Genomic DNA, 22140 nt, shown 5'->3' with positions numbered 1-22140 from the left:
ACTAGAATTATGTCCTTGGATATAAGTGTAAAGATAAAAGAAACTTCATTTCAGGAAGAGTAGAATTAAATATCTTTCTGCTAAATTCAGAACTGTGAAAAGCACAGTAAAATCATGATTTCTTGCATTTAAATGTGTTCCCTAACAAAGAAACTATATGGACCCTGAATAAAATAAGGAAACAGGAAAGTAAAAGCTGATGATGTTTAGGCTTATATAGCATACAATCAATTTAAAATTCACTTTGGAAATAGGTTATTAAGATAATTATTGCAGCTGGTGGCATTTAAATTGGATAGGTTTACAACTAATTGTACTTTCAGTAAATGAGCAAACCTAAATTTAAAAATTCATTCTCTCATGACTTAAGACTAATAACTGTAGTGAAGAGGTTTAGCACTTATATCGAACTCTATCCCTTCTTGGTAAATTTCATTTTCCTTACCAAGGTCATGGTAAGGAAATATCTATACTTTTTTTATGTGTATTATGTTTCTCTGGAATGTTTCATTTGTTGTAATTATGGCCATGGAAACTGTAGAGTTTCATCTGTACTCATCACTGAATAACAGCTAAGGTACCTACCTGGTCTGCTGTGGGAAGGCAGTTTTCAGCCTATCTGTAATCCTCTCCCAATTCATCATGGGGGGATCACTTCCCAGAGCCCCACTGGGAGGCACAGCCTCTCCCACAGGCGCTGGCACAGTCCAGGCTATGCCAGTCATCTGTAAGGAGCATAGAGTTAGAACCCAGCTTCAACTATTGGGAAGTAACATTCCATGCCAACATTACATTTCCATACCTCAGAAAATGGGTAGAATGAAGAAGAGGAATACTGACATACACTTTCCTTTTTAGAGGTTTTCTTCTTGACTTGCACAAATATTTCTAATTGTTTATAATTACCTTTATTTAAAATATGGGACATGCTAGTCTCGGTAACTGTAAACATGTACATAAATACATACACAGTGTTTACTGCTATATTTTATAACAGTGAAAAACTGAAAACAACCTGAAGTCTGTTAATAGGGAAATGAGTAAATACATTATGGCATACCTAATCAAGTCTTTAAAAACAGATCTATATGTCTGAGCATGAGAGATGTCCATGAAATACGTTTCATTAATAAAAAGTCTGTGGCAGAGTGTTTATGGTATGACTCATTTCATATTAAAATTTTAAAAAATTTGTATGCATAGAAAAAGGTTTGTAAGTTATAAAACAAACTGTAAACAGTAATTATTTCCTAGGATTCAATTACAGGGCAATTTTGCTTTCTACTTTGTATATTTATTGTATATTCTGCATTTACTTTGTATATTTCTGTATTATTTGCTTTTTTATGATTAGCATATACTAATATATATGCTATGCTATATATGCTATATATATTAGTATATGCTATATATATTTTTATAATTAGAAAAATAATAAAGTTGAATTTTCAAACAACTAAATAAAGATGACACTACTACTAGAATTCTGCCCAATGTCTCATGAATATTATACACAAAGGTTGTGTGGAAGTTGCAGTTAATACCCCTGATCCATGAAGCCATCAAAGTTTTGCCCGTATGTTATGGTAGTTTCTTCTTAGAACCATTAAGATTCTAATTAATATCAATAAGTGAATATTTTTGGAGTGCTAATCTGATTACTAGGATAATTATAAACATGGCATCTTTTACTTTTATCTAAGGCTATACAGGTTATTTTCAAAGATAAGGTTATTATTCATGAAAAATTAGCCATGACTAATAGCCACTGGAATAACTCATACAAAGCCTAGTAAGTCAGAGAAGGAGCAAAATACTGCGCAGAAATCTGGGTTTGCCTCAGTATCAAACTTGCTCCCAGGAATCAGAAAGTAATCTTATTAGAAGGTTGAGGTACTTGAAGGTTTTCAATAAATTTTTATCATAGCTCCTTATAGAATGGTGCGGGAGCAAACCACATGAGCAACACTGTGATCTCATGGTAGTAAGAAGATGTGGTACTTAGTTAACATGATAAGGCCTATCCACGTATTTGTTTGCAGAAAGGCAGCCTCTACAAATAAGAGCAGAGTCCATCTGACTCTGTAGTTCAAAGACAGACTGTAGGCAACATGTAGGTACAAAAAAAAAAAAAAGAAACAACTGACTGGAATGTACTTATGGGCAAGTCAAGATTAGACATTTTTAATAAGACATTTAATAAGATTTAATAGACTATATAATTAGACATTAATTATGCTTAACATCAATCTTCCGGGAGAAGCTTTTTCTTTTAATAAAGAAAGTTTACCTTAGCCAAGATTACAACTAATAATCTTATGTTAAATTTCCCTATCGCTTCTTCAGGCTTGGATAAGGCTTATATGGCTATTTGTAGCTAGGAAGATTTATAACTTTACAGTATAATATGGTCCAACATGATGCTATTTACACTGTCTGTTTACAGATTCAGTTGAAACACTGTCCTACTATACATACATATATATGTGTGTGTGTACGTGTGTAAATAAGATTTTTCGTTAGCTTTGTAACATAGTTTGTTGTGACTTGGCTTCTTTGCTTTTCAACTTCCAAACAACCATGCTGAATATAAATTATCTATTAAAATAGCAACCTACCCTGCACTATTGCCTGTTACAGAAGCAAAACTGTAATTGTAAGGTTTCTATACCATAAAAATATATTTATCTTTGCATCCAAAAACTAAGCTTATATCAGTTAATGAAATAAATAATATATGTAATGCCCTTAACACAGTGCCTCACATGGAACTATTCATTCAATTATCATTCAGTTATCATCACCATCATCACCACCACCACCACCACCACCACCACCACCACCACCACCACCACCACCACCACCACCACCATCATCACTAACATCATCATTTATCAAATAAATGACCAAAGAGAAGACTTTCATCCAGGAAGACCACTGTAGTGATAAAGAACTAGTTAGTGTCTATTCAACCAAGAAGGGCTCTATACCAGAGGAGCTCTAGGTTGGCCAGGTGCAGAGATGACTCCAGGACAAACAGCAGGCATTTGAGGAACAGTAAGTATGGGTCTAAAGAAAGATTCTTTCACAAGAGGTCTTCCCAAGAATTGCTGCATCTAAAATAGAAAAGGTAAAAAATAAAAACAAAACCCCCCAAATTTATATATTTATATAGGCAATGATCTGAACTCATAGAACGATGTTTGGGGAAAACAGTGATTTGAAATCTAGATACAAAGCACATTAGAAACAATGTTGTCATAACATTGTTTGACAATGTTAAATATATGAATATTTGGAAAAGTAAAGGGCAGTGAAATATGCTAAATAGCACTGAGAGAGAAGAGAATTGGGTTCTAGTCCCACTTTCTCTCCCCCTAGCTGGGTAATCTTGAATGCCAAGTTACTAATCTATAAAATAAGAGGGTTGGGTTAGGTGATCTTTAAGATTCTCTCCTAACTTTAATAATATAGGACTACGCAAAGGAGTCTCCTCAATGAGTATTGTCCATGTTGATGAACAATATTGCTACTTAGAAATTCCACTACAGAACCAAAGCTGTCTATAGAAAATACTACTTTTGCTATTATGTATTAGGAGGACTTTGTACTACCTGATGGAATTCCAACTTTATTTCTAACTCCAAGCAGAGTAGAAAGCTAAAGTGGGGTGGGCCTGGGGGATAAACTCTCCTACACTGACTTGTAGACATTTTTGTGTGTGTTACTGCATTTCCCAGGGGTTGTAGAAAGCTAGTCCTTCTTAGCATCTACCAGTGGGATGGATACCTTTTTGGCTGGACTACAGAAAACGACAGATTTATTGAATTATCTACCATGTGCCAGGTCTAGCACTGGTATAAAGCAAGAGTTCAACTACTTGTTGAATTAAAAAAATGAACATCAACATAGCTCTTAAGTAATCATCCTGAAATCAGCACGTGAAAGGTTAATAGGGAAATTTATAATGGATAGACCAAGTTGACATTCAGTCCTCAACATCACTAAAGGAGACATATTGTGTGCCTTCTGACATGTATATACATATCACCTATCAAGTACTCTTGCCAAATATATTGAATCTGATTCTAACCAACACTCTAGATCTAATGATCAGTTTATAGGAAATAGGAGAACATGTACAATGACATCATAAGGATGCAATCAGTTAAATCAATAATGCGAGAAATTGAACAGGATAAGTGACCTAGTTTTTTAACAAATAAATGATATTAATAAAGGGGAGGGATTAGGCAGCTGTTACAAATTTAAAGAACAATCAGCCAAATGCAAAGTGTAAATTTTGTTTGGATTGTTTTTAAAAATAAGGGTTTTTAAAGTAAGGGTAATGATAACCAAATTGGAAATATAGTCGAGCTAGGTAAGAAAAAGACATTTTGAGACAATTGGGGCAATATAAATTTTAACTGCATATTAAATATTACTTATAATTTTCTGGGGTAGGAAAATGGTACTGTGATTATATCCAATAATGAGCCTTCATCTTTTAGTAATATATACTACAGAATAAATGGATGAGATTATATACGTAGGGTTTACTTTAAAATATTCCAGTAGGGAGAAAGAAGGGGATGACATGAAACAAGACTGACAAAATGTTGATAATATTGGTTGGGTTGGCAGACGTTTATTATACTAGTCTATTCTTATGTATGTTTCAAAATTCTCATAATGTAAAGTTTTTAAAGAATGAATTAATGGTGGGTAGTGAGTCAATAGTCCTGCTCTCTTTGAGGACAACTATTACCTAACACTTCTTTGAGGATTAGATAGCCAGGGTCCAAAAATCAAGATATAGTGAATCACATAAAAATACTAGGTTAAACTTGTAACAGTACTCATTATTCCAGACTTCTTAGGTTAGACTACTATACATTTAAAGCCTGGTGATCATTTCTTAGAATACCAGAATCTCAGAGATAGATGACTTTAGTGATCAGATCATCTAGTACCATGTCCTTATTTATAGATAGGAAAACTAAAGTCCAGAACAGCTGATTTTCCCAAAACCAACATAGTTCCTCACAGAGTTAGGACCTGAACCCAGATCTCTAGTCTATTTCCATTGTATAATACCATCTCAATTTATAGCAAATAGCATTGTCACATTTCTAGCATTTGTGCTCTCAAACTGTTCCACTAATGCTCAACAGTCACTGATGCTTACACTTTAACACAACTGTCACCTCTGATCAAGCACAGCAGTGACTCTGGTTAGGAAGCACAAAAGGTACACACGTACCTTTCAGATGTTAGCAGAAAGATGCTTATGAATTCCACAGAGCCTAACTGCCAGTGGGTTTTTGCCCTTGACTAAACCTGGGTAAGCTACTTCAGATTTAAGAAAGTCTCTGAAAGGATGAAGATTTAGAGGTCAAGGTGTGACTATGTTTGTCAGCTACAGAGCATTACTTTTATCAGACAGCTTATGCTGGTCTGGTTCCAGCAAACTCCAAAGAACAACTCTATACCTAGCTTCTGGAGCCATTTTGTATTTAGAGTCATGGGAGAGTTTAGCTACAACCTATAGGCAGTAGTTTGAATAGGGGCAGAAGACACAGGGTTTCTAGAAATCCTACCAAGAATATGTGTTACTGCCTGTAGGACTACATGGAATCTTTGGCATTTCTCTGTCATCTACATAACACATTCCTTATTAGGGTAGTTGGGTACGATAGCGTTCCAAGCCTAGAATAATGATGTCCATAATACAGTGCTTCTATAAAAACTGAGTTGACCAAAAATATAAAAGGCAATACAATCATTCTAAACTAAAGCCCACACTGTATATTATATAATGCTTTTAGCTCTAGATTCTGCTTTTCAAACACAGTATAACTCCACATAATTCACATAATTTTTAAGTTCTTTGATATAGTCAACTATTTGTAGAAATAACCCTTTCAAAGTTCTACTACAAGCAGAAGTGCTGACGTCAAAAGTGATCTGCCCCTAAATATCTCGCACTTTTCTTCTTTTCCTATCTCTAGATCTGTTATGATACTAAAAATTATCACCTAATGGTTCTGTCCTAAAAGGTCTTTGGAAAGCTGTATGAGTTTATTGGGTTACGGTACTATGTTTCCCAGAAGGATAACATAAATAGTATAGCATAGACATTAGCGTCTGATTAAGACTCATTGATCCCTAACAACAAGCAGGGAAGGGGCATAAACGGAAGTTTTCCTTGCTGTTAAAGGTAGAATATAAAAGTTAAGGAAAAGAAAGTCTAAAGTAGAAATAGAGGGGTGAAATCCAGCCTGCTAGCGTATTGTGCTGAGACTGAGATGTTTCCATCATTTAGGGATAACTTGAGGGCACTGGGAATTTTGAGCATGCATCAGTTTTCTCCCACACTGTAGGTGAGATTGACAGGATGAATGAGAAATATGTTACCTCTTTAGATATCAAAGGTATCATTAAAATTCAGTGAACATTGGCCTCAGCTGAGCCAGCCAACTAGTTATATTATCTGGAGATGATATAGCAGGAAGGGACATAATCACAAACAATATGCACAACATGTGCCTATTCCATTTTGAATACACATTAAACATAGTGCATATTCAGTGTTTAACAGCCCTTACCATTTTAACAAGATGAAGATGGCAATTTTTCAAAATGTCTTCTTTCTTTCTTTTTTTTTTTTGGCCAAGGAAGATTAGCCCTGAGCTAACATCTGTGCCAATCTTTCTCTACTTTATATGTGGGTCGCTGCCACAGCATGGCTGATGATGAGTAGTGTAGGTCCATGCCTGAGATCTGAACCTGTGAACCCGGGCCACCAAGGCAGAAGGTGCAGAACTTAACCACTATGCCATGGGGCCAAGCCCCCAAAATGTCTTATTTCTTACCAATATCTCAGGACTGGGTGGTGGTGGAGGAAGCTGGATCGGAGGCAAGGTACTCAAGGCAAACCCTTGCTTCACCTTGTTAATTTGTTCATTGTACTGAGTCTAGCAGAAGAAGAGAAACAATATTTTAGAGCAAAATCAACTTCAAAGAAATAGCATATGGGAATAACTGATGTGATTTTGAATAATACAACATAGAATAGTGATTCTCAACCTATTATGTCAGAAATAATATAGAAACAATTTCTGACATAAAAACAATTCTAGAGACTATCTGCAAATGTAAATAGTTGTATTAGTTGTATTGTTGATTAGTAAGATATAGACACATAATTCACAGATCCTTTTGATAATTCCTCAGCGTTCCCAAGATTTTCAGTCCCAAAATAGGAACCACTGATGTAAAGCAAACAAAGTCTAAAGATTCAAGAAGCAAAGTAATATACTGACTGATAAATATGGGGAAAAAGTATTTGTAACAAAGAGTTGAACTACTTGCAAATGTTCATTTTAAAAACTGGAAGGGAAATTTTATGGAATACATATTAAATTACCACAGTTTGTTTATCTCAAAAGTTATACCTCTAGCTTTCTCTAGTACCATATATACCTTTGTTTTATTCTCTTGGATTCTGCCAAAAGTAAGATTCCAATCCCTGAAGCTTAACAACACGCTTTCAACAATTTTTGGCATTGTCCCCATTTTGCTTTACCATATTATTTTGTAAACAACCCACAAGAGCTGGAAAAGAAAGTCTTAAGAAATAAAACATTTAGAAACTTCCACACAGAAGACATGTGTCTGGAAGACTGTGACATGTGTTTGGAAGAAAACAAAGATAGAGAACAAGGGGCAACTCCTTTGAGGCCAGAACTTTGAATAAACCCAAAGAAATGCTAAGCATCACTAAAGACTGAGTAAGAAAGAGTCCGGGAGAGAAACAGTCAAGACCACTAAGAAAAAAGATTGACAAGTAATTAGTGCTTTGAGGCAGCTCTTCACAACTGAATGTCATTGTTTTGCTGGCAGTGTTGTGAAATCACAAAACAATCAACATTATATATCAACTTTAAGATATAAATAAAAAAAGATCCTAAAACCAAATGATTAAATTAATAAATGTTCAGGGGGTTACCTCTTTAAATTACCTTTAGCATAGTCCTAATTCTATTGAACCAATCACAATGAATTTATTACTTTGCACTATGGAATAATTACATAAAAAGTTAAGGCTGAAAACGAATACAGGTCTGCTTGACTTTCCTTTTAGTTCTGTAAACACATAATTACTCAGACCAAGTTAAGACATTTATTTTTTATTGGAGCAGAGTTAGCTTTGGAATTCTAGGAAAATTAATGTGAGGCACAATTTTTGAGTTTACCATCTACTGTACTAAGCACTAAAAAAAGCACATGTATGAGTCTAGGATGCTATCTACAACCAACTTCATGGAAGTAATCAATCTCATGGAAGTAATCAATCTGAAACCTCACAAAGGCATAAACTTTAATAACTGAAATGAAACAAAAATGTTCTTCCTTAAATTTCTCTAGTAATTTTTTTTTTTTGTGAGGAAGATCAGCCCTGAGCTAACATCTAGTGCCAACCCTCCTCATTTTTTTTTTCCTTTTTCTCCCCAAGGCCCCAGTAGATAGTTGTATGTCACAGTTGCACATCCTTCTAGTTGCTTTATGTGGGACGTGGCCTCAGCATGGCCGGACAAGCGGTGCATCGGTGTGCGCCCGGGATCTGAACCCGGGCCACCAGCAGCAGAGCACGCGCACTTCACCGCTAAGCCACGGGGCCGGCCCCCTCTAGTAATTGTTTTTAATGTTAGATGTTTTCTTTAAGTATATACCACCTACATTCAGTCAATTTACTCTAAACAAACTTCACAACTTACCCTGAGGAATGCAATCTTGTTTCTCACATCCGTCACAATGGCATTCCAACTGTCTACTGCAGCCTTTAACTGAAGTGATTCTAGGTTGCTGGTGTAGAAAAGGAGACACAAGAGAGAGTTCCTTCTTTTTATATAACACTTAGATTTCCAAAATTTCCATTATGTTCTCCAGCATATATATAAATAACATAAAACAACAACAAAATTACCTTCATCACCAATAATTACCTAAAATGGGCACAAAGTTGTATGGAAAGGCTTGTTATTAAAAGTAAAAAAGACTAAGACTACCTAAGATTTCCTTTTTCAAGAGCAAATACAACTTATGCTTCCAGAACACCGAGTTTTTTTCTATCTTGGTAATATTTTTAGGACATATTATAAAACCTCTGCATACGAATCCCGCCATTGAAGTAGGGAAGAAGAGAAGGCCAAACGGGGAAAAATTGCCTTAGCCATCCAATGCAAAAGCCTTCTCAAAGATGTTGACTCATCTTGGAAGCAGGTTTTGGACCATCTTCACATTAACCCTGACATCTCAGGGCCACAGCTGGCCTATCAGGCTCTTTTGCAAATTAGAAAAAGAAATTCCCTATGGGAGGGCAAATCAGAAAGAAGTACCTCTTCTGCAAGGATAAATCAGATTGCTGCCTCTACGCAGTACATAAATTGCATAAACACAGCAGCTCTGCCAAACGTGATCACCAAATGATTAAAGTAGAAACAGCTTTAGGTATTTAGGGTCTGCCATTTCTAGAAGAGAGACTTTATGTGGCCTTTCAAAAGGCTCTATTTGTTATAACATCCCCACCCCAGTATCACCCAGCACAACAGCTTTAAGAGTACAACTTATCATTGAGATCATGTCATACAAAGAAGCTTCATAATATTCTAATTCATAGAGTGCCCTTTCTTCCTCTAGCAAGCAAAGTTAGACTGATCACTTAAACAGTGCTTCCTCAACCTGAACGCACATCAGTATATCCTGGGAATCTTGCTAAACATTAGAGATACTGACTCTTTAGAATTGAAGAATAAGGATGATCATTAAAATGGTAATCATTAAAAAATAATGATGCCTTGGTCCCAGAGATTCTAATTTAATTAATTCTTTAAGTTTGAACATATACCCTATATAATTATAAATTTAAGGAGAATCTCATGCAACCTGTCCAATATTTGAAAATCACTCAATTATAGCACAGCAGGATACTGCCTTTAACCTATGATTTTAGATTGATTTTTCCCTCAATGTACTCCAAAGGTATTTAAAATCAAGTATTAGAAAACAACCAGAAAAAAGTTTTCCACTTAGAATCCACCCTGTTTTGTAAATATCTGGTCTTCATGCACGTCTCTGACTGAGACTTGATCTACTTCACCGAGGAGGAAGGGAAAAATCTGTCAGCAGCTATTACTGCACTCAGTAGAGTTCTCAGAGCTTTAGCAGAAGCAACAAATTAAAAGCATCAAACTGATTAAATGACTTCTGAGGTTTAAAAAACGAGGACTACAAGGACTTATTCACTCCAAAGACTCTGATGTTTTATATGTAAAACACATCACAGATTAAGTTCAACCTTGGAGCCACTTGCAAGTGTCTCTGAGATGGAGACACATTGAGGAGGTTACCTTGCCGCCATGTGAGTCACCCTGGCAAGCTGACTGAGGCACTCCTTTTCAGTCTGCTCTAGATGAAGCAAACCAAAATCTCTACGACACTGTAAGAAATATACCTACGGATTTTTGAAAGAAAGGGAAAGAAGTTGAAGGTATTCTTACAAATGAATACATGCCTTTCTCCATCATTTTAAGTAAATTTCAAGCTACTTTTCAATCTCTTCTAACAGTACCTGAGCTTCTTGACCATCCACGATACGTTATAAAAGCTTTTTGATCAATTCTGCAATTCTAATTTTTTTATTCAATGGTTACTGGGTTGGTAAACATTGTAGAACCTTAGTTTTGAAACCTGCACATACACTGGAATCATCTCAGAAACTTTAAAAAAAGATGCCTTGGTCCCAAAGATTCTAATTTAATTGATACCAGGTGCAATCTGGGTAATGAAATTTTAAAAAACTCTCAGGTAATACTAGTATGCAGCAAAGTTTAAGAACACTCAAAAGAAGTTCTGCTATTTGTTTTTTTTAAATTGATGAAGGGGCAAGAAAATAATCAGACCATACAGGACCATCCAGCACTAGGAGTCCAGAACAGGAGGTCATTTAGTCCAATGTCTCTGCCACGGCAGGAATCCCTTCCACACCATTATTGATGCACGGTCATTAGGCCTCTGTTTTTTCCTACTAATCACTCAATATTCACTGAAAATGTCTGATTATATACTCTTGGACAGTATTAAGTGTTTATAAAATTACTAATAGAAGTAGAAAGCAATTTTCTGACTAAAAGCAGTGAAAACAAAGTATACAAACTTGAGCTTTTAAGGTAATCTGAGCTTTTTATTTCTGTTAAAGCTAGCACTCCAACATTTTACTCTCCAGGGATTTTTGGTTCAGATATCACTGCTTGATTGTTGACCTCCAGATTCCCGTTTACCCTGCTAAAGAGCAGAGCTTACCCATCACAGACGTAGGAAGGTTTATAATGCTAAATGTCAGCGAGCTCAGTAAAAATTTGAATCTTATTGTATATCAAGTTTCGTTATCTATAAATAAAAAACTACATAGACACAATCATATTTCGTTTGTTTGAAAGAACCTAGCTGTGGTGTTCTAAGCTAACTTGGAAAAAACTGGGTGACTTTTTGGGGGTCTAGAAAGTAAGCTGTTTTTTAACATTGGAGTGTATGATGTATTTTTGTGTTTTTAGAAGATCTATGTAAGAAACAGCAAAGATAGGAGATATTATGGCAGCAGTGAAATGTTATTCTTAGAAGTTTGGCTTAGTGACTTGGCTTCCTGAGAATTTTCCCAAGATATCTGTATTGGCTGTACATACTGAAGCAGACCAATTTCTTGGAGTCATTTGAGGGAAAACAACTTAAGTCTATCAACACTGAAGTAATCACATACAAAACGCCAATGAATTGAAAAAGCACAAGAGTGCGAGCTGTGTTTTTCTGGCTGGTCCTAAGATGTCCTATTTTTGTTTATTCAAAAAACAGGTTTTTTTCAATTCTTTAGTATACTAGTACACAAATAAAACTTCCCGCCCGACTCCATCTCTCTCTCTCTTTTTTTTTTTTTACCTCGGCTGTTAAAGCTCTGCTAGTTTCTGCATTCAGCTTGTTTAAGTATGTTTTAATTGTGCTTTCCAGATTATGCTTCTCCATTTCCCACTGAGACCTGAAATATATGATCATTAAAGAGTCAGTAACATTGCAGAAAAGACAGACTTTTCCCTTTATTCAGGAGGAAGAAAGATACAAGCTATTCAATGAGTTGGAATAGATTTCTTGGAAAAGTATACAGCATATAAAAGCATGAGAAGACATTACTTAACCCTCACTGTTATCCTTTATTATCAAGAGTGTCAGAGCACTAAGGCTGTCAATATATGAGTTATGATTTAAAATGTGGCTCTGAAATCAAGTTATCTGAGGATGAATCCGAGTGCCATAATTTATTAAATGTGAAAGTTTGGGCAAGTTACGTAACTTCTCTATATCTCAGTTTCCTCACATGTAAAAATGGAGGAAACTGTATTACTAACCTCAAAGAGCTGCTGTAAAAATTCATCCACTTTGTGTTTGGCACATACCAAGTATTAAATATAAGTTAGCTATTATCATTATTAATAAATTTTATAAAGTTCCCATAAGCCTTTTTGTATCCCAACAATAGCAACCACAAAGGTTTTTATTATCCCTGTAATACAGCTAAGTTAACTGCATTAAAAATTCTTTCACTAGTTATCTCACATTCAACACCTTAGAATGAAAACAAATCCTGTAGTTTGAGAGGGAGGCGGGGAGGAAGATGATGATAAGGACATTATTTATGAAGGGCATTATGAAAAATGGCTGAGGGCATTATGGAAAATGAAACAGATGAGGTTTCTCTTTTTCCTACCCCATTTCAGCTCCTTACACTTGAGCCCCAGAACTGCAGAGAATACAAACCAAATTATGTCTGTAATGAAAACAATTAACTGGAAATATAACATTGTAATAGGGATTTTCACAAAGGCTATTCTCAATATTTTATTATTAGAAAGATCTGGATGCTTGAGTACCTGACAAACATTGATGAGAAGCTTGATAAAATATTATTAATACCATTAAGGCCAGAGTGTTTTGAGGGGGAAAAAAATCATAAAATATTCAAGGAGATACATTAACTCAACCAAGAGGAATTATTACGCCATTATATTATTGTGCAAAATTTGCCTACAAGAACAAGAGAAAAAATAGATAAACTGGACTTCATTAAAACTAAAAACTTTTGTGCTTCAAAGGATATCATCAAGAAAGTAAAAAGACAACCCACAGAATGGGAGAAAATATTTGCAAACCATATATCTGATAAGTACGTGTATCCAGAACATACAAAGAACACTTAAAACTCAACAATAAAATTTAAAAATGGCCAATTTAAAAAATGGCCGAAGGATTTAAATAGACATTTCTTCAAGTAGATAGACAAATGGCCAATAACCACATGAAAAGATGCTCAAAATAATTAATCATTAGGAAAATGCAAATCAAAACCATAATGATATACCACTTCACATCTACTGTAATGGTTAAAATAAAGACAGATAATCTAAGAAGTATTGGTGAGGATGTGGAGAAATCAGGACCTTCATCCATTCTTGGTGGGATTGTAAAATGGTGCAGTCATTTGGAAAACAGTTAGGCAGTTCCTCAAAAAATTAAACATAAAGTTTACTGCATGCCTCAGCAATTTCACTCTTAGGTATATACCTATGACGACTGAAAACATGTCCAAACAAAAATCTGTATACAAGAAAGTTCATAATAGCATTATTAATAATAGCTAAAAAATGGAAACAAATGAAATGCCCACCAACTGATAAAAAGGTAAACAAAATGTGGTATACCCATACAATGGAATCTTACTTATCCATAAAAAGGAATGAGTACTGATACATGCTACAACATGGATGAACCTTGAAAACATTCATTTAGTGAAAGAATTTCATCACAAGAGGCCACATTTTATAAGATTCCACTTATATGAAATGTCCAGAATAGGCAAACCCAGAGACAAAAAATAGATTAGAGGTTGCGAGAAGCTGGGGGAGGGTAGAATGAAGAGTGATTTCTAATGGGTCCAGGGTTTCTTTTTAGGGTGATAAAAATGTTCTGAAATTAGATAGTGGTGATGGTTGTACAACTTCTGTGAATAAACTAAAAACCAATGAACCATATACTTTAACAAGGTTAATTTTATGCTAAATGAATTAGATCTCAAAAAAGCTATTATAAAAAAATTACCTGTAGGCAAAAATGTGTGAATCAGAATAAAACTTAGCCAGTTTCATAAAGCAGTCACACCTAGTAGTATTGATTAGGGCAAAGAGATAAGAACTCACAAGCTCTAGTCCCTGACAGCAGTTTGTTGTGGGACCATAACTTTGCCGATCTAATCTCTCTCAGTAGTTTTCTAGGGCCAGAGCTAAGATGAACATATCTCCCAATTTGCCTACGACACTTCCAGTTTATACCTACTGTCCCAATGTAATTAATAATACTGCTCAATTTCATGCTCAAAAGTACCCCAGTTTGGATGATAAATTATATGGCTACCCTAGCCAGAACGTGCTGAGTGGAATACACAGAGTTTCAAGAGGGTGCACTCAACCAAAGCAACAGCTGTTTGTACCTTTTCATGGAGAGTTGCTCTTTAAGGTTCTTGATTTCATTATCTTTAGCATGGCTCTGACGCTGTAATCTAAGAAAAGAAGAAAGTCATAAAATGTGAGAAATTGTCATCAATACAGTCAGAAGAGCACTACTTGTAGTGGAGGAGGGACTAAGTATGTCCATTTTGGGCCACAAATCTTGAGCCTGACAATAAGTGGACTCCTATACCTAGTCCTTCCGAAATTTCTCTCTTTTATTTCTCATGTCTGATTTACTGACTTCCCAAAAAAGAAGTAAGTTCTAACCTGCAAATTAGAAAGCCAAAGACAAGAGTTATCTTATCTTGTATCCCCAGCTCAATGACTTAGAAAAATGTCTTTAGCCCTTTGTAAGTTTACCCACTAGAAAACAGAGATGCTATCTTCCGATTTTCTAGGCCTGTGGTAGAACTGAGAACTTTAAGTTCCTTAAGGAGATACTAAATTAAGTCATGCAAATTATTAAAGACTTAAGGTGTGAAAGAAATCAGACCTTAAATATAGAAGTAATGAGGCTGTATGCAAATAAGAATTTTAATTAAAACTATAAATTATAACTGAGGAGTCATTCACATGCCCTAATCATGGGTAGACTGGGTTAAAATTCTGTATAAATCAGAAAACATAACCTGGGATTAGCTTACAAATACGCAAGAAGTTATTAAGAGAAATGTAAAGTAATACTTTTTGGTTGACATATATTCACATACCATTTTTGATGTTCCTCCCTCAAGCTGCTGTATTTCTCTTCACAACCAAGCTTTTACATTAACCTGTTAATTTGTTTCAATATGAAGAGATTTATAGCAAAAGCACACTTCTCTTGAAGTCTCTGATACATTCAGACACTGGGGATAGACAGGAGTTTTGATTGATACAAATTATTGTAAGGATAAAGCCTTAAAACAATGTCCGGACCGCTCCCTACTAGATTTCAGAGACTATCCACTCATCTTTAAACTTCTTAGAAGCTGCAGAGACTTACAATCAATGTTCTATTGGACCGAAAATGCAATGAAAAGAAACAAGGTCTCTTTCCATATAAAAGAGGTCATGTTCTCAAGTAAAGAATAAGAAACACAAGCTGTTACTATAGTATACAGGAGTATGTAGAAAGAGTTGAAAAGTAGTAAGATTTCTAAGGTTGACATCTTCCTTTCCTTTGTATACTTCCATTACTTCAGTATTTCACCCAGCTCTAGTTTAGAGTGGGCAATAAGAGTTGGCAGAGCTGGTGGGGAATTCAGAAGACCTGGATTCTTAAATAATAGAGGATGAGATAGGCACAGTTCCTATCAGCCAGCTCAGAGATGAACCAGCTATATATGGGCAGGCAGTCATAACTTCTCTCAGTCCTATTTTTCTCATGAATAACATGATAGGGTGGGATTAGATTTTCTTTTCTAAAAGATCTAAAGTTTTCAAGCTTAATCTGGCTGGCTATCAAGTTTATTATATGGATTTGACTGACAGCAGTTTCTTAACATTTACTAAGTGCTTATTGCAATTTGTGAAAAATATGTCACTTTAATATAAATCTTGTTTGTTAACACTGCAATTATTATCAACAAATGTTTACCAAACATTTACTCTAGGATTGGCATTGAATTAGGCCAAAGAAATTTTTTTTTTTTTGCTTCCTAATAAACACCATATTCTAAAATGAAAGAAATCAACATTTTACAATTAAAGAATATTTATACTTTTATCACATACTCTTGGGATGTGACCAAGTGAACTAAACAAAGAAAGGCTCAAAAGTTTATATGAGAACACACACAAGGCTCATGCCTTCCTCTCTGCCTGCATGCCTTCAGTCTTTTCTCCCATCTCATCCTAGCTAGCCTAGGTTCAGTACTATGTCTTCATTGAAGTGCTTTCTTGTCACAACAATCAAAAGTACTCTTTTTACCCTACAAAATCCCATTACGTGCAGCTCCATTTTATTTATGTTTTTTTTTTTTTTAGTGAGGAAGATCAGCCCTGAGATAACATCCATGCCAATTCTCCTCTTTCTGCTGACGAAGACCGGCCCTGAGCTAACATCCATTGCCAGTCCTCCTCCTTTTTCTCCCCAAAGCCCCAGTAGATAGTTGTACGTCATAGTTGCACATCTTTCTAGTTGCCGTATGTGGGATGCCGCCTCAGCATGGCCGGACGAGCGGTGCGTCGGTGCGTGGCCGGGATCCGACCCCGGGCTGCCAGTAGCAGAGTGCGCGCACTTAACCGCTAAGCCATGGGGCCGGCCCTGTATGTACTTTTTTAAAAAGTTAAACTTTTTGAGATAATCATATATTCACATACAAGTACAAGAAATAATACAGACAGATCCCACGCACTGTTTACCCACATCCACCAATGGCAACATCTGGCAAAAAGACAGTATAATAACCAAAATGTTGACAGTGATACAGTTCAAGATACTGAATAGTTCTATCACCACAAGAATCCCTGATTTTGCCCTTTTATAGCCATACCCACTTCCCCCTCACTCCCATCTCCTCCTTATAACCTTGGGATCACTAATCTGTTTTCCATTTTTATCATTTTGTCATTTTAGAAATTTTGTCATTTCAAGAATATTATAGAAATGGAATCATACAGTACAGTAGTCCCTTCTTATCCAAGGTTTCAGATACCCGTGGTCAACCGTGGTCCAGAAACAGATGATCTTCCTTCTGACATACTGTCAGAAGGTCAATAGTAGCCTAATCCTATGTCACAATGTCTACATCATTCACCTCACTTCATCTCATCACGTACGCATTTTATCATTTCACATCATCACGAGAAGAAGGGTGAATACAGTACAGTAAGATATTTTGAGAGAGACCACATTCAAAAGATCACTTTTATTATAGTATATTGTTATAATTGTTCTATTTTATTGTTAATTTCTTACTGTGCCTAATTTATAAATTAAACTTTATCATAGGCATGTATGTATAGGAACAAAGTTTTTTTTTTTTTTCGGTTCGGTACTATCCGCAGTTTTAGGCATCCACTGGGGGTCTTGGACTGTATCCCCTGCAGATAAGAGGGACTACTGTATGTAAGCTTTGGGGATTGGCTTTTTTCATGTAGCATAATTCTCTGATGTCTGCAGGGTCTGTAGTGATATTAATGTTCCATTCCTGGTGGTGGTAATTTATGTCTTAACTTTGTCAGTTTTGCTAGAGGTTTGTCAATTTTATCGATCTTTTCAAAGAAACAACTCTTTTTTTCATGGATTTTCTCTAGTGTTTTTCTGTTTCCAATTTCATTATTTCTAATCTTTATTATTTCCTTCCTTCTGCTCGTTTTGGGTTATTTTGCTTTTCTTTTCCTGGGTTCTTGAGGTAGCTTATATTATTCATTTGACAGTCTTCTCCTTTTCTAATGTGCACATTTAGTGCTACAAATCATCTTAGCACTGCAAGCTGTGTCCCACAAATTTTGATATATTTTCATGTTAATTTGGTTCAACGTATTTCTACTTCCCTCGAGACCTCTTCTTTGACCAATGGATTAATTAGAAGTGTGTTGTGTAGTTTCCAAGTGTTTGGAGATTTTCCTGTTATCTTTCTGTTTCTGATTTCTGGTTTGATTCCACTGTGATCTGAACACATGCTTTGTACGATTTCAATTCTTTTAAATTTGTTTAGGTTTGTTTTATGGCCCAGGATATGGTCTATCTTGGCATATTTCCTATGGGCACTTGAAAGCCTATGTATTCTGTTGTTGTCTGGTGGAGTTTTCTATAAATATCGAACAGATCCTATCGGTTGATGGTGTTATAAAAGATCTTCTATATCCTTGGTGATTTTGTCTAGTAGTTCTATAAACTCCTGAGAGTAGGGTGTTGAAGTCACCAACTATAACTGTAGATTTTTCTATTTGTCCTTTCAGTTCTATCAAGCGTTGTTTCATGTATTTTGAGTCTCTGTTGTTTGGTACGTACACCTTTAGGTTCTTATGTCTTCCTGGTGGATTGATCCTTTTATTATATAATGTCCTTCTTTATCTCCAGTAGTTTTCTTTGCTCTCAAGTCCATTTTATCTGATATTAATATAGCCACTCCCTCTTTTTTTGATTAACATCTGCATGGTATATCTTTTACTATCCTTTTACTTTCAACATACCTATGTTGTTGAAACTGAAGAGTTTCCTGTAAACAAGATATTCTTAGATCACATTTTTTGTTCTGTTTTTAAAATCCACTCTGCCAGTCTCTCTTTTAACTGGTCTACTTAGACCACTTACATTTAAGGTAACTACTGATATGTTACGGCTTAAGTCTGCCATTTTATTATTTGTTTTCTGTTTCCTCTGTTTCTGTTTTACCTTTTCATAGGTTATTTGAGCATTTTTTAAGATTCCATATTGACTTATTTACAGCATTTCTGAGTAAATCTCTTTGTGCAGCTTTCTTAGTGGTTGTACTAGGTATTACAACATGCATACACAGTCTACCAGTATCGATCTTTTCCTACTTCAAGTGAAATGTAAAAGGGCTGACTCATGCTACCTTGTTGCTGTAGGGTGGAGAAAGTCAGGAGTTCCCTGTTTGGCCCCTCTGGCACCAGCTGGGGAGAGAGGGAAAAATGGAGTGCCAACTAGCCCCAGTGGTGGAGACTGAGCTCCCTCTGAGGAGAGCAGGGAGGAAATCTAGTAGTGACTAGTTCCACGTCAGATCACTTTCCTCAGTCTCATTGATGCGGGGTAGAGGTAGAGGCTTAGCTCCCAGCTGGACCACATTGAAGCCATCCTGGTAGAGAAACTAAAGTACTACCTGCTTCTGGCTGGTGGGGAAAGGAAGATCAGCTGCCTACTCAGTACTGCTACCCCAGCAGGAGAATCTGATTTCTGCCATCCGCTTTTGTCAGAGCGCACTACCTGCTTCCAAGGGGTGGTGTGGGGCTACTGATGTTTGGCTGGAGTAGGTGGGTAGTGCCAAAAAGGTTTCCTGTTGTTATATCTTCCTTTTCCTGATCCTTTGGCTAGAGGGAACAGCCTTTTCTTGGAGCTTTTTTCCCCTGTGCCTACTGGCAATTCCAGATTAGAGGCTTCTGCAGCACCCTGTCTGGGATAAGCGGGAATAAGGTAATAAAAAAAATCATTGCCATGTCAATCATCAATCCCAAGGTCTCTAGACAGTCTGCTTTCTTCTTCCACCTTTAAGAGTCTTGCTATGTTTGTTTGTTGTGTTATATCCAGGGTGTTTTAGTTGTAAGAAGGGAGACTTGCAAGTAATGGAGCTATTACATCTTGATGGAACTGGAAGTCCCTCTGTTATATGTAATTTTAATCCCCTCATGTTAATCTATATTCTCCATTAGCTCACAGTCAATGTCTGACACGTCTTGGTATCTTCTACGTGTGCCTTACATAATTCTTTGCACGCAGTGGGCACTTGATTAATGTTTGGTGAATGTTCAACACTGAATACTCATCGTGTGAAGACATACACGTCCTCTAAAGTGGTCTGTTTGTAGTCTTAAACACACAAGGGTGCCTGGGTCAGCTCTCAGAGTTGGGGAGGGATAGCCTCAGAGGGTGAAGGAGAGAGGCAGCTCATCGGCATGGATGGCATTACTTTTCTGATCTCTGATATTATATAACATATTTCTGGATAGGTCATTATCTTCCAGGCTAAAAGACAAAGTTTTGAATGCTGCAGTGTGGGTTCTTAAGTGATTGTAGCCAGCTTAGTTTGCCTGAGCTATCTTAGGTCCTCACCTCCTTCTGAACTTGTAGTTTCTCTAATTTCAGCAGGGACCAGCCTGAAAGTGTCTGTAACTGATATTATGGTGCCAGAGCCATGGCATCCAGTTCTTCCTAAAAACCCCTTCAGGTTGGATGATATGATATGTGAGAGAAAATTTAAGGCCTAAATCTCTGCCAAATATTTCTCCAATTTTACAATTAGTATCCTGGACTCCTTACGCTAAGATATTCCCTAGAACTTGTCTATTCTCCCTATTTGCAGTCTAAGAACTGCAATGGATTTCAAATTCCACTTGATGGACGACTGGTATCTTGTGGTATTACTGTTTAATAAAATAATGTGTTATAAACTATATTACTATTTCACCTGATACTGGTTAGAGGCAGTGATTAGTACAAAAAGAATAAAGCAGGACTCTCATTTTTTTCCCTATTAAATCAGAATTTTTAGTTTTAGGCATTTAATACTTAAGGTTGTAAGTGAAATGAGAACGGTAGGGGTGGGAAGAGTCTCCAGAAATTTGATTTGTTTTTCAATCTCTTGAGCTTAGAACACAAATACTCTGAGGAACCAACATTAAAAAGCACGCAAGTGATTCCATGGTGTCTTTGAGGAATGTACTCATCATATGCTATAAAGAAACAGCCAATCATTAAGTCACATTTTTACAGATTAGAGTCACGACCTGAAAGTTAACTTTCTTTCTCATGTAATTCCATTATCTTCACGCTTGTTCAGCCAATACATGAAAAGCTTAATATATAGAGTGAGCAGTTGCTTATTTCTTAATCCAGCTGGCAATGCAAAAATATAGGTGGTTTTTAAGCAAGTGCAGTCCTGTGGTTGGCGGTTCCTAATGTGCAGTTACAATGCCACCTAGTGGTTATATAGGGATTATCTTTTAAAGATGGTGTTCGTTATGGAGCAAACCCAGAATTTCCTGTTACTAATAGATTTGCGCTTACTTGGAAACCTTATTGATTCCAAAAGCCACTTGTTGGTTAAGAGACGCGATGATTTTGTCTTTCTTTTTAATCTGCATTTGGTTTTCTTGCCATCGAAAAGTCACTGTTTTCAATTGTCTTTTGAAATCCTAATCAATGAAAAATATTACTTCAGTTAATTCTGTTCAAGTCACAAGAAATTGAAAGAAAACAATTTTCCTTAAAAAAAGAAAATACCATTAAGTTTAACATTTGAACTACCTCTGACTTGCCTCAGATCTAACGGCAAAAGTACTTACTTCACACTGATAGTGCAATTTATAAAGCTGCTGTTGTCGAGCAAGCTTTTCCTTCTCAGTTTCTCCATATTCTGCAGTTACCTTGCTGGTTGAGCCCTATTGAGCAAATGGAATATGCGGGCTTTATTTTTGTCTTAAAAAAAAACACTAACATTTTAGTTATTTAAAGTTGCCATCTAAAGCATCCTACTCATGCTTTATAGGTCTCAATGCAAACATCACATCTCTGATTAGTTTAGATGAACCCACCTCTCCCCAATTACGGCATTCACTAAACAATACCACGGTTACTTGTCTACTGCTACTACTGAATGCCATTACCTGCACATTTACCATTTTTTAAGCTTCTTTTTTTGGAATGCTTTTGTTGTCATAACAACCATATGAGGAGGAACTCATTATGCCCATTTTAGAGATGATAAAACTGAGGAACTTGCCCAAGGTCACACAGACAGTAAGTGGAGGAGCCTGAATTCTAACTCAGGCAGTCTTAATTGCCCAAGCATTTAATTATTACCTTAGTAATTATCACCTAATGTTCAACTTCTCCACTGGATTGTAAACACTACGATCACAG

At 36.1% G+C, this 22140-nt stretch overlaps 1 protein-coding gene across 2 annotated transcripts in view; it reads right to left on the bottom strand.

Moving 5' to 3' along the window:
- DZIP3 (DAZ interacting zinc finger protein 3) overlaps positions 1 to 22140 on the bottom strand; it is a 98064-nt gene that overhangs the window by 5553 nt on the left and 70371 nt on the right. Inside the window, exons 20-28 of one of the 2 annotated variants that reach the window (XM_058555748.1) lie at positions 21564 to 21659; positions 21286 to 21413; positions 14594 to 14662; positions 11995 to 12091; positions 10413 to 10516; positions 8781 to 8868; positions 6876 to 6977; positions 2991 to 3116; positions 586 to 725 (exon numbers count right to left, since the gene is read on the bottom strand). In XM_058555748.1, the coding sequence (XP_058411731.1) occupies positions 586 to 725; positions 2991 to 3116; positions 6876 to 6977; positions 8781 to 8868; positions 10413 to 10516; positions 11995 to 12091; positions 14594 to 14662; positions 21286 to 21413; positions 21564 to 21659 (950 nt within the window). The remainder of the gene's footprint in view (positions 1 to 585; positions 726 to 2990; positions 3117 to 6875; positions 6978 to 8780; positions 8869 to 10412; positions 10517 to 11994; positions 12092 to 14593; positions 14663 to 21285; positions 21414 to 21563; positions 21660 to 22140) is intronic. The other variant, XM_058555749.1, reaches the window with a different exon arrangement.

Source organism: Diceros bicornis, chromosome 15 (genome assembly GCF_020826845.1).
Source record: "Diceros bicornis minor isolate mBicDic1 chromosome 15, mDicBic1.mat.cur, whole genome shotgun sequence".
NCBI lineage: Eukaryota > Metazoa > Chordata > Mammalia > Perissodactyla > Rhinocerotidae > Diceros > Diceros bicornis.
The sequence above is the reverse complement of the archived record's forward strand: the minus strand, read 5'-3'. Positions and strand labels throughout refer to the sequence as shown.